This window comes from Panulirus ornatus, chromosome 55 (assembly GCF_036320965.1).
Source record: "Panulirus ornatus isolate Po-2019 chromosome 55, ASM3632096v1, whole genome shotgun sequence".
Taxonomy (NCBI): domain Eukaryota; kingdom Metazoa; phylum Arthropoda; class Malacostraca; order Decapoda; family Palinuridae; genus Panulirus; species Panulirus ornatus.
The window spans coordinates 27206796-27218903 of record NC_092278.1 but is presented as its reverse complement, the minus strand read 5'-3'; the positions used below and the strand labels follow the sequence as shown (position 1 = coordinate 27218903).

The window sequence follows — 12108 nt, the reverse complement described above, 5'->3', positions numbered from 1 at the left end:
TCCACATATTGTTAAAGGCAGCTAGGGAGGAACCAGAAATCCATCCCACTTTCATCATTGATTTTATAAAAGGAGCAGCAGGAGAAATTAAGAGAAATTTGATTTTTACTTTATAAGTTGCTGATGCAACCCACTCAAGAAGGAATAAAGCATGCAGGTTTAAAAGAAAATTGAAGATCTGTAAGAGGATTGTCTGCAGGCAGCAAAGATTGCAGATGTTCAGTCTTGGTGATGCCCACTATGTGTACTTTTGGCCATCACTATGGCACGTACCTACTCTCTCTCAGGCCTTGATACCCATCTTGTTCAGAATAAAACCCATTAGAAAACATGTCATTTGTTAGTCTCATTGGCAACATGACTGGTTGTAGAAGCTGCAAAGATCTCACAACAATGTCCCCTGGGGATCCTCCAATGCTGAAGCACTGAGAAAGGAAGTGCAAGAGTAGATCTTTCCCAAAGCACCAGGGCTCCTTTTCTGAAACATTTATATTTTATGAACAGTACAAAAAACATATCTAAATATAGTAATGGGGAGTTGATAACAAGTAGTGGTGATGTGAGAAGGAGATGGAGTGAGTATTTTGAAGGTTTGTTGAATGTGTTTGATGATAGAGTGGCAGATATGGGGTGTTTTGGTCGAGGTGGTGTGCAAAGTGAGAGGGTTAGGGAAAATGATTTGGTAAACAGAGAAGAGGTAGTAAAAGCTTTGTGGAAGATGAAAGCCGGCAAGGGAGTGGGTTTGGATAGTATCTCAGTGGAATTTATTAAAAAAGGAGGTGACTGTATTGTTGACTGGTTGCTAAGGTTATTTAATGTATGTATGATTCATGGTGAGGTGCCTGAGGATTGGCGGAATGCTTGCATAGTGCCATTGTACAAAGGCAAAGGGGACAAAGGTGAGTGCTCAAATTTCAGAGGTATAAGTTTGTTGAGTATTCCTGGTAAATTATATGGGAGGGTATTGATTGAGAGGGTGAAGGCATGTACAGAGCATGAGATTGGGGAAGAGCAGTGTGGATTCAGAAGTGGTAGAGGATGTGTGGATCAGGAGTTTGCTTTGAAGAATGTATGTGAGAAATACTTAGAAAAGCAAATGGATTTGTATGTAGCATTTATGGATCTAGAGCAGGCTTATGATAAAGTTGATATAGATGCTCTGTGGAAGGTATTAAGAATATATGGTGTGGGAGGCAAGTTGTTAGAAGCAGTGAAAAGTTTTTATCGAGGATGTAAGGCATGTGTATGTGTAGGAAGAGAGGAAAGTGATTGGTTCTCAGTGAATGTAGGTTTGCGGCAGGGGTGTGTGATGTCTCCATGGTTGTTTAATTTGTTTATGGATGGGGTTGTTAGGGAAGTGAATGCAGAGTTTTGGAAAGAAGGGCAAGTATGCAGTCTGTTGTGGATGAGAGAGCTTGGGAAGTGAGTCAGTTGTTGTTCGCTGATGATACAGCACTGGTGGCTGATTCATGTGAGAAACTGCAGAAGCTGGTGACTGAGTTTGGTAAAGTATGTGAAAGAAGAAAGTTGAGAGTAAATGTGAATAAGAGCAAGGTTATTAGGTACAGTAGGGTTGAGGGTCAAGTCAGTTGGGAGGTAAGTTTGAATGGAGAAAAACTGGAGGAAGTGAAGTGTTTTAGATATCTGGGAGTGGGTCTGGCAACGGATGGAACCATGGAAGCGGAAGTGAATCATAGGGTGGGGGAGGGGGCGAAAGTTCTGGGAGCGTTGAAGAATGTGTGGAAGTCGAGAGCATTATCTCTGAAAGCAAAAATGGGTATGTTTGAAGGAATAGTGGTTCCAACAATGTTGTATGGTTGCGAGGCATGGGCTATGGATAGAGTTGTGCGAAGGAGGATGGATGTGCTGGAAATGAGATGTTTGAGGACAATGTGTGGTGTGAGGTGGTTTGATCGAGTAAGTGATGTAAGGGTAAGAGAGATGTGTGGTAATAAAAAGAGTGTGGTTGAGAGAGCAGAAGAGGGTGTTTTGAAATGGTTTGGTCACATGGAGAGAATGAGTGAGGAAAGATTGACCAAGAGGATATATGTGTCAGGGGTGGAGGGAACGAGGAGAAGTGGGAGACCAAATTGGAGGTGGAAAGATGGAGTGAAAAAGATTTTGAGTGATCGGGGCCTGAACGTGCAGGAGGGTGAAAGGCGTGCAAGGAATAGAGTGGATTGGAACCATTGGGTATACCGGGGTCGACGTGCTGTCAGTGGATTGAACCAGGGTCAGGGGTGGAGGGAACGAGGAGAAGTGGGAGACCAAATTGGAGGTGGAAAGATGGAGTGAAAAAGATTTTGAGTGATCGGGGCCTGAACGTGCAGGAGGGTGAAAGGCGTGCAAGGAATAGAGTGGATTGGAACCATTGGGTATACCGGGGTCGACGTGCTGTCAGTGGATTGAACCAGGGTATGTGAAACGTCTTGGGTAAACCATGGAAAGTTCTGTGGGGCCTGGATGTGGAAAGGGAGCTGTGGTTTCAGTGCATTATTACATGACAGCTAAAGACTGAGTGTGAACGAATGTGGCCTATGTTGTCTTTTCCTAGCGCTACCTTGCACACATGATGGGGGAGGGGGTTGTTATTTCATGTGTGGCGGGGTGGCAATGGGAATGAATAAAGGCAGACTATGAATTATGTATGTGTATATATATATATATATATATATATTTTTTTTTTTTTTTTTTTTTTTTTTTTTATACTTTGTCGCTGTCTCCCGCGTTTGCGAGGTAGCGCAAGGAAACAGACGAAAGAAATGGCCCAACCCCCCCCCCCATACACATGTACATACACACGTCCACACACGCAAATATACATACCTACACAGCTTTCCATGGTTTACCCCAGACGCTTCACATGCCTTGATTCACTCCACTGACAGCACGTCAACCCCTGTATACCACATCGCTCCAATTCACTCTATTCCTTGCCCTCCTTACATCCTCCTGCATGTTCAGGCCCCGATCACACAAAATCTTTTTCACTCCATCTTTCCACCTCCAATTTGGTCTCCCTCTTCTCCTCGTTCCCTCCACCTCCGACACATATATCCTCTTGGTCAGTCTTTCCTCACTCATTCTCTCCATGTGACCAAACCATTTCAAAACACCCTCTTCTGCTCTCTCAACCACGCTCTTTTTATTTCCACACATCTCTCTTACCCTTACGTTACTTACTCGATCAAACCACCTCACACCACACATTGTCCTCAAACATCTCATTTCCAGCACATCCATCCTCCTGCGCACAACTCTATCCATAGCCCACGCCTCGCAACCATACAACATTGTTGGAACCACTATTCCTTCAAACATACCCATTTTTGCTTTCCGAGATACTGTTCTCGACTTCCACACATTTTTCAAGGCTCCCAAAATTTTCGCCCCCTCCCCCACCCTATGATCCACTTCCGCTTCCATGGTTCCATCCGCTGACAGATCCACTCCCAGATATCTAAAACACTTCACTTCCTCCAGTTTTTCTCCATTCAAACTCACCTCCCAATTGACTTGACCCTCAACCCTACTGTACCTAATAACCTTGCTCTTATTCACATTTACTCTTAACTTTCTTCTTCCACACACTTTACCAAACTCAGTCACCAGCTTCTGCAGTTTCTCACATGAATCAGCCACCAGCGCTGTATCATCAGCGAACAACAACTGACTCACTTCCCAAGCTATCTCATCCCCAACAGACTTCATACTTGCCCCTCTTTCCAGGACTCTTGCATTTACCTCCCTAACAACCCCATCCATAAACAAATTAAACAACCATGGAGACATCACACACCCCTGCCGCAAACCTACATTCACTGAGAACCAATCACTTTCCTCTCTTCCTACACGTACACATGCCTTACATCCTCGATAAAAACTTTTCACTGCTTCTAACAACTTGCCTCCCACACCATATATTCTTAATACCTTCCACAGAGCATATATATATATATATATATATATATATATATATATATATGTATATGTATATGTTGGGATGTATAGGTATGTATATTTGCATGTGTGGACGTTTGTGTATATATATGTGTATTTGGGTGGGTTGGGCCATTCTTTTGTCTGTTTTCTTGCGCTACCTCGCTAACGCGGGAGACAGCGACAAAGGAAAATAAAATAAGATAAAATAGATAAATATTTTTAATGTACAAAATGTCCTGCTTGTAGGAAATTTCCTGCTGTTGCTCAGATTAGAATCCAGGTATAAAGTGAGAAAGTTAAAGTGTTTAGCTGTAATCCTTGTAAATGATTGATATGAATAGATTTTAAGGTAAGAATTTAATCTATAATGTTTTAGTGTTGAAGATAGGTATTCATCTGTAATTTTCATCCTTGTATCAAGATACTAGCGAATGTTAATGAAAGAAATTTCATTTATATGTCTGCCATAGATTGTTTTAGTTTGTGTTGATGCTTGATGGTTCCTTGCAGCCCCCACTTGAATCTTTAGCTACAGTAGAAGAAACGGTAGTACGAGACAAAGCCGTAGATTCATTACGAAGAATTTGTGAAGAACATAATACAGAAGACCTTGAAACTCATTTTGTACCACTAGTAAAACGGCTGGCCGTAGGAGATTGGTTCACATCACGCACATCTGCATGTGGCCTCTTTTCTGTTTGCTACCCAAGATTGTCTGTGGCAACAAAGGGTAAGAATACAATTTTATGAATCTCATAATCTTCCTCTTCTCCCTTCCAAAATGTTTTTATGCATAACCTTTAGAAAAAAGTCCTGAAAAAATAGGTGATGATTTGAAGTAAAAGTTAGTGTTTTAGATGAAAATTAGAAATGAAATTTAAAGCAAATTCTTGGTTGAAAAAAGAGAGCAAGAAGAAATGATGGGATAGATTGTACAGTATTTTCTTGTGGAAAACTCATTAGAATTTATGATAGAATAGGATGTATAATATTTTCTTGCATTAGACTCATTAGAATTAATGATGGAATAGATTACAACAACATCTTGTGGAAGACTTGTTAGAATTAATGAGGAAATAGGATGTACAATACATTCTTGTGGAAGACTCGTTAGAATTAATTTGAAAGAAGAAGATACTTAGATATTTAGTATGGAAAGTTAACAAGCTTTTCCTTTCCTATAAAGAGTTCTTTGGCAGACCTTGCATTACACACACACACTCTGTCTCTCTCTGTTTCTCTCTTTCTCTCTCTCTCTCTCTCTCTCTCTCTCTCTCTCTCTCTCTCTCTCTCTCTCTCTCTCTCTCTCTCTCTCTCTCTCTCCACAGAGGTGTATGATGTAGGATTTCCCCAGTTGTAGTGATATTAGATAACCACATAATATTGATTCCAGAGATAGGATGCATATGCTCTTGTAAAAGAAAATAGTGTTGAAGTGTTTCTTTTTATGAACTGTAAACCCTCCCCATCTTATATTTAAATTTCTAAAAGTGGAAACAGAAGGAGCCAAGCAGGGAGTGCTTATCCTTCTCGAAGGCTCAGATTGTGTGTGGATGTAACCAAGATTAGAAGAAAGGGGAGATAGGTAGTATGTTTTAGGAAAGAAACCTGGATGTTCTGTCTCTCAGTGAAACAAAGCTCAAGGGTAAAGAGGAAGAATGGTTTGGAAAAGTCTTGGGAGTAAAGTCAGGGTTTTTTGGGAGGAAAAGAGCTAAGGAAGGAGTAGCACTGCTCCTGAAGCAGGAGTTGTAGGAGTGTGTGATAGTGAAAGAAAGTAAATTCTAGATTGATGTTAGTAAAACTGAAAGTGGATGGAGAGAAATGGGTGATTACTGGTGCTTCTGCACCGGGTCATGAAAAAAATGATCATGAGAGGCAAGTATTTTGGAAACAGCTGAGTGTATCAGCAGTTTTGGTACATGGGACTGGGTATTAGTGATGGATGATTTGAATGTGAAGGTGAGTAATGTGGCAGTTCAGGGCATAATTAGTGTACATGGGGTATTCAGTGTTGTGAATGGAAATAGTGAAGAGCTTGTGGTTTTATGTGCTGAAAAAAGACTGGTGATTGGGAATACCTGGTTTAAAAAGAGAGAGAAACATAAGTATATGTATGTGAGTTGAAGAGATGGTCAAAGGACATTATTAGATTACGTGTTAATTGATATGCATGTTTAAGAGACTTTTGGATGTTATTGTGCTAAGAGGGGTAGCTGGAGGGATGTCTGATCACTCTTGTGGAGGCGAAGGTGAAGATTTGTTAAGGCTTTCAGAAAAGAAGAGAGAATGTTGGGGAGAAGAGAGTGATGAAAGTAAGTGAGCTTGGAAAGGAGACATGTGAGGAAGTACCAGGAGAGATTGAGTGTAGAATGGCAAAAGGTGAGAAAGGTGAGAGCAAGTGATGTGAGGGAAGTGGGTGAGGAATGCGATATGTTTAGGGAAGCTGTGATGGCATGTGCCAAAGATGCATGTGGCATAAGAAAGGTGGGAGGTAGGCCGACTAGAAAGGGTAGTGAGTGGTGGGATGAAGTAAAGTTGTTAGTAGAAGAGAAAAGAGAGGCGTTTGGACTATGCTTACAAGGAAGGAGTGCAAATGACTGGGAGATGTGTAAAAGAAAGCAGCAGGAGGTCAAGAGGAAGGAGCAAGGGTTGAAAAAAAGAGCAAATGAGAGTTGGGGCAAGAGAGTATCATTAAACTTTAGGGAGAATAAAAAGATGCTTTGGAAGGAAGTAAATAACATTCTTAAGTCAAGAGAACAAATGGGAACATCAGTGAAGGGGACAAGGGGGAAGTGATAATAGGTAGTGATGAAGTGAGGAGGAGATGGAGTATTTCGAAGGATTGTTGAATGTGTTTGATCACAGAATGGCAGATGTTGGGTGTTTTGATCTGGGTGGTATGTGAAGTGAGAGTCATAGAATGTGGTTTGGTGAAGAGAGCAGAGGTGATGAAAGCCTTACAGAATATGAAATGCGGCAAGGCGACAGGAGTTGATGGCATTGCAGTGGAATTTATTAAGAAAGGGGTTGACTGTTGGTGAGGATATCTGATGTATGTATGGTTCATGGTGAAGTATGTGAGGAGTGGGAGAATGCATGTATATTGCCATTATATAAAGGCATTGGGAATAAAGTTGAGTGTCCAAACCACAGAGGCATAAGTTTCAGTATACATGTTAAATTGTATGGTTTAGTATTGATTGAGAGGGTGAAGGCATGTACAGAGCATCAGATTGGGGAGGGGCATTGTGGTTTCAGAAGTGTAGAGGATGTGTGGATCAGGTGTTTGCTTTGAAGAATGTGTGTGAGAAATACTTAGTAAAACAGATGGACTTGTATGTGATGTTGTGGATCTGGAGAAGGCATATGATAGGTTTGATAGAGATGCTGTGTGGAAGTTCTTAAGAATGTATGGTCTGGGAGGTTAGCTGCTAGAAGCAGTGAGAAGTTTTTATCAAGGGTGCAAGGCATGTGTACGAGTAGGAAGAGAAGAGAGTGAATGGTTCTCAGTAAAGGATGATCTGTGGCAGGGGTGTGTGATGTTACCTGGTTTGAAATCTTACCCGGCTGTTAAGTGTTAATGTAAATGTTTATGGCTGATTAATGTGTTTTTTTTTTTGTCTTGAATTCTTTATTTCTTGATATATAAGTAGTGTTAATCCTGGTGTTGATTTCATCCCCATGGTTGACTAATTTGTTTATGGATGGGGTGTGAAGTGAGGTAAATGTAAGAGTCTAGGCGAGAGAGGGGTGAGTATACAGTCTGTTTGGGATGAGAGGGCCTTGGAAGAGAGCCAATTGTTGTTTGCCTGTAATACAGCATTGGTGGCTGATTTGAGTGAGAAACTGCTGAAACTGGTGACTTTGTGTGGATTAGTATGTGAAAGGAGAAAGTTGAGATTAAATGTGAATGAAAGCTAGGTTATGAAGTTCAGAAGGGTTAAGGGAAAAATTTGTTGGGATGCATGTTTGAATGAAGAAAAATTGGAGTAAGTGAAGTGTTTTAGATATTTGGGAGTGGACTTGGCAGTGAATGGAACCATGGAAGCAGAAGTGAGCCATAGGGTGGGTGAGGGGGATGAAGGTTCTGGGAGCAATGAAGAATGACTGGAAAGAGATAACATTATCTCGAAGAGCAAAAATTTATATGTTTGAAGGGATAGTAGTTCCAACATCTTGAGGTAGCAAGGCATGGTTTATAGATAGGGTTGTGTGGAGGAGGGTGGATGTGTTGGAAATGAAATGTTTGAGGATAGTATGTGGTTTGATCAAGTAAGTGATGAGAGGATAAGAGAGATGTGTGGAAATAAAATGTGGTTGTGAGAGCAGAAGAGGATGTGTTGAAATGGTTTAAACATATGGAGAGAATGAGTGAGAAGTTAGAGAATATATGTGTCAGAAGTTGAGGGAATTAGGAGAACTGGAAGACCAATTTGGAGATGGAAAGATGTGAAGAAAAAAAAGTTTTGAGCGATTTGGGCCTGATCATGCACAAGGGTGGGATGGGATATTGGGGTCAACGTGCCATCAGTAGACTGAACCAGGCCACATGAAACATCTTGGGTGTATAGAGTGCTGTGGTTTCGGGCATTACATATGATAGTTCATTTGGCCATATTTGGCCTTTCTTTGTCTGTTTTCTGGCCCTACCTTGCTGATGCATGGGGTGGCAGTACTGTTTTCTGTGGGGTGGGGTATTCCTTGGAATGGATGAAGGTGAGCTAATATGTGCATGTATATACATGCGTGTGTATGTGAATGGATGTGTCTTTCTTTGTCGTTTTCCTGGCATTACCTAGCTTATGCGGGAAACTGCGGTCTGTTATGACAAAAAGATTCAGTGAAGTATTTACGTTCAGGATACCAGCAGTTAGCATAATGGTGTTTTGTAGTGAAAGTGTGTTTGACACGTATTGCAAAACTAATTATGAAATGATAGAGATTTTCAATGCCTAATTCTAATGGATGAATTAAAGTGCTGTGCTTTCAATGTACATACATGTACATACACACGTCCACACACGCAAATATACATACCTACACAGCTTTCCATGGTTTACCCCAGACGCTTCACATGCCTTGATTCAATCCACTGACAGCACGTCAACCCCTGTATACCACATCGCTCCAATTCACTCTATTCCTTGCCCTCCTTTCACCCTCCTGCATGTTCAGGCCCTGATCACACAAAATCTTTTTCACTCCATCTTTCCACCTCCAATTTGGTCTCCCTCTTCTCCTCGTTCCCTCCACCTCCGACACATATATCCTCTTGGTCAATCTTTCCTCACTCATTCTCTCCATGTGCCCAAACCATTTCAAAACACCCTCTTCTGCTCTCTCAACCACGCTCTTTTTATTTCCACACATCTCTCTTACCCTTACGTTACTTACTCGATCAAACCACCTCACACCACACATTTTCCTCAAACATCTCATTTCCAGCACATCCATCTTCCTGTGCACATCTCTATCCATAGCCCACGCCTCGCAACCATACAACATTGTTGGAACCACTATTCCTTCAAACATACCCATTTTTGCTTTCCGAGATAATGTTCTCGACTTCCACACATTTTTCAAGGCTCCCAAAATTTTCGCCCCCTCCCCCACCCTATGATCCACTTCCGCTTCCATGGTTCCATCCACTGACAGATCCACTCCCAGATATCTAAAACACTTCACTTCCTCCAGTTTTTCTCCATTCAAACTCACCTCCCAATTAACTTGACCCTCACCCCTACTGTACCTAATAACCTTGCTCTTATTCACATTTACTCTTAACTTTCTTCTTCCACACACTTTACCAAACTCAGTCACCAGCTTCTGCAGTTTCTCACATGAATCAGCCACCAGCGCTGTATCATCAGCGAACAACAACTGACTCACTTCCCAAGCTCTCTCATCCCCAACAGACTTCATACTTGCCCCTCTTTCCAGGACTCTTGCATTTACCTCCCTAACAACCCCATCCATAAACAAATTAAACAACCATGGAGACATCACACACCCCTGCCGCAAACCTACATTCACTGAGAACCAATCACTTTCCTCTCTTCCTACACGTACACATGCCTTACATCCTCGATAAAAACTTTTCACTGCTTCTAACAACTTGCCTCCCACACCATATATTCTTAATACCTTCCACAGAGCATCTCTATCAACTCTATCATATGCCTTCTCCAGATCCATAAATGCTACATACAAATCCATTTGCTTTTCTAAGTATTTCTCACATACATTCTTCAAAGCAAACACCTGATCCACACATCCTCTACCACTTCTGAAACCGCACTGCTCTTCCCCAATCTGATGCTCTGTACATGCCTTCACCCTCTCAATCAATACCCTCCCATATAACTTACCAGGAATACTCAACAAACTTATACCTCTGTAATTTGAGCACTCACTCTTATCCCCTTTGCCTTTGTACAATGGCACTATGCACGCATTCCGCCAATCCTCAGGCACCTCACCATGAGTCATACATACATTAAATAACCTTACCAACCAGTCAACAATACAGTCACCCCCTTTTTTAATAAATTCCACTGCAATACCATCCAAACCTGCTGCCTTGCCGGCTTTCATCTTCCGCAAAGCTTTTACTACCTCTTCTCTGTTTACCAAATCATTTTCCCTAACCCTCTCACTTTGCACACCACCTCGACCAAAACACCCTACATCTGCCACTCTGTCATAATCTGTACATAATCCAATAACGCTCTCTGGCCATCTCTCCTACTTACATAAGTATACTTATGTATATCTTGCTTTTTAAACCAGGTATTCCCAATCATCAGTCCTTTTTCAGCACATAAATCTACAAGCTCTTCACCATTTCCATTTACAACACTGAACACCCCATGTACATCAATTATTCCCTCAACTGCCACATTACTCACCTTTGCATTCAAATCACCCATCACTATAACCCGGTCTCGTGCATCAAAACCACTAACACACTCATTCAGCTGCTCCCAAAACACTTGCCTCTCATGATCTTTCTTCTCATGCCCAGGTGCATATGCACCAATAATCACCCATCTCTCTCCATCAACTTTCAGTTTTACCCATATTAATCGGGAATTTACTTTCTTACATTCTATCACGTACTCCCACAACTCCTGTTTCAGGAGTACTGCTACTCCTTCCCTTGCTCTTGTCCTCTCACTAACCCCTGACTTTACTCCCAAGACATTCCCAAACCACTCTTCCCCTTCACCCTTGAGCTTCGTTTCACTCAGAGCCAAAACATCCAGGTTCCTTTCCTCAAACATACTACCTATCTCTCCTTTTTTCACATCTTGGTTACATCCACACACATTTAGGCACCCCAATCTGAGCCTAAGCTGGTGACTGAGTTTGGTAAAGTGTGTGAAATAAGAAAGTTAAGAGTAAATGTGAATAAGAGCAAGGTTATTAGGTACAGTAGGGTTGAGGGTCAAGTCAATTGGGAGGTGACTTTGAATGGAGAAAAACTGGAGGAAGTGAAGTGTTTTAGATATCTGGGAGTGGATCTGGCAGCGGATGGAACCGTGGAAGCGGAAGTGGATCATAGGGTGGGGGAGGGGGCGAAAATTCTGGGAGCCTTGAAGAATGTGTGGAAGTCGAGAACATTATCTCGGAAAGCAAAAATGGGTATGTTTGAAGGAATAGTGGTTCCAACAATGTTGTATGGTTGCAAGGCGTGGGCTATGGATAGAGTTGTGCGCAGGAGGATGGATGTGCTGGAAATGAGATGTTTGAGGACAATGTGTGGTGTGAGGTGGTTTGATCGAGTAAGTAACGTAAGGGTAAGAGAGATGTATGGAAATAAAAAGAGCGTGGTTGAGAGAGCAGAAGAGGGTGTTTTGAAATGGTTTGGGCACATGGAGAGAATGAGTGAGGAAAGATTGACCAAGAGGATATATGTGTCGGAGGTGGAGGGAACGAGGAGAAGAGGGAGACCAAATTGGAGGTGGAAAGATGGAGTGAAAAAGATTTTGTGTGATCGGGGCCTGAACATGCAGGAGGGTGAAAGGAGGGCAAGGAATAGAGTGAATTGGAGCGATGTGGTATACCGGGGTTGACGTGCTGTCAGTGGATTGAATCGGGGCATGTGAAGCGTCTGGGGTAAACCATGGAAAGCTGTGCAGGTATGTATATTTGCGTGTGTGGACG

At 42.0% G+C, this 12108-nt stretch overlaps 1 protein-coding gene across 2 annotated transcripts in view; it reads left to right on the top strand.

Moving 5' to 3' along the window:
- The window catches only part of Pp2A-29B (Protein phosphatase PP2A regulatory subunit A), a 134478-nt gene that overhangs the window by 18457 nt on the left and 103913 nt on the right, over positions 1 to 12108 (top strand). For both annotated transcript variants that reach the window (XR_011716705.1, XM_071693299.1), the window contains exon 3: positions 4453 to 4672. Coding sequence is in view for 1 of the 2 variants with exons in the window: in XM_071693299.1 (XP_071549400.1) it covers positions 4453 to 4672 (220 nt within the window). In the remaining variant the exon portion in view is untranslated. The remainder of the gene's footprint in view (positions 1 to 4452; positions 4673 to 12108) is intronic.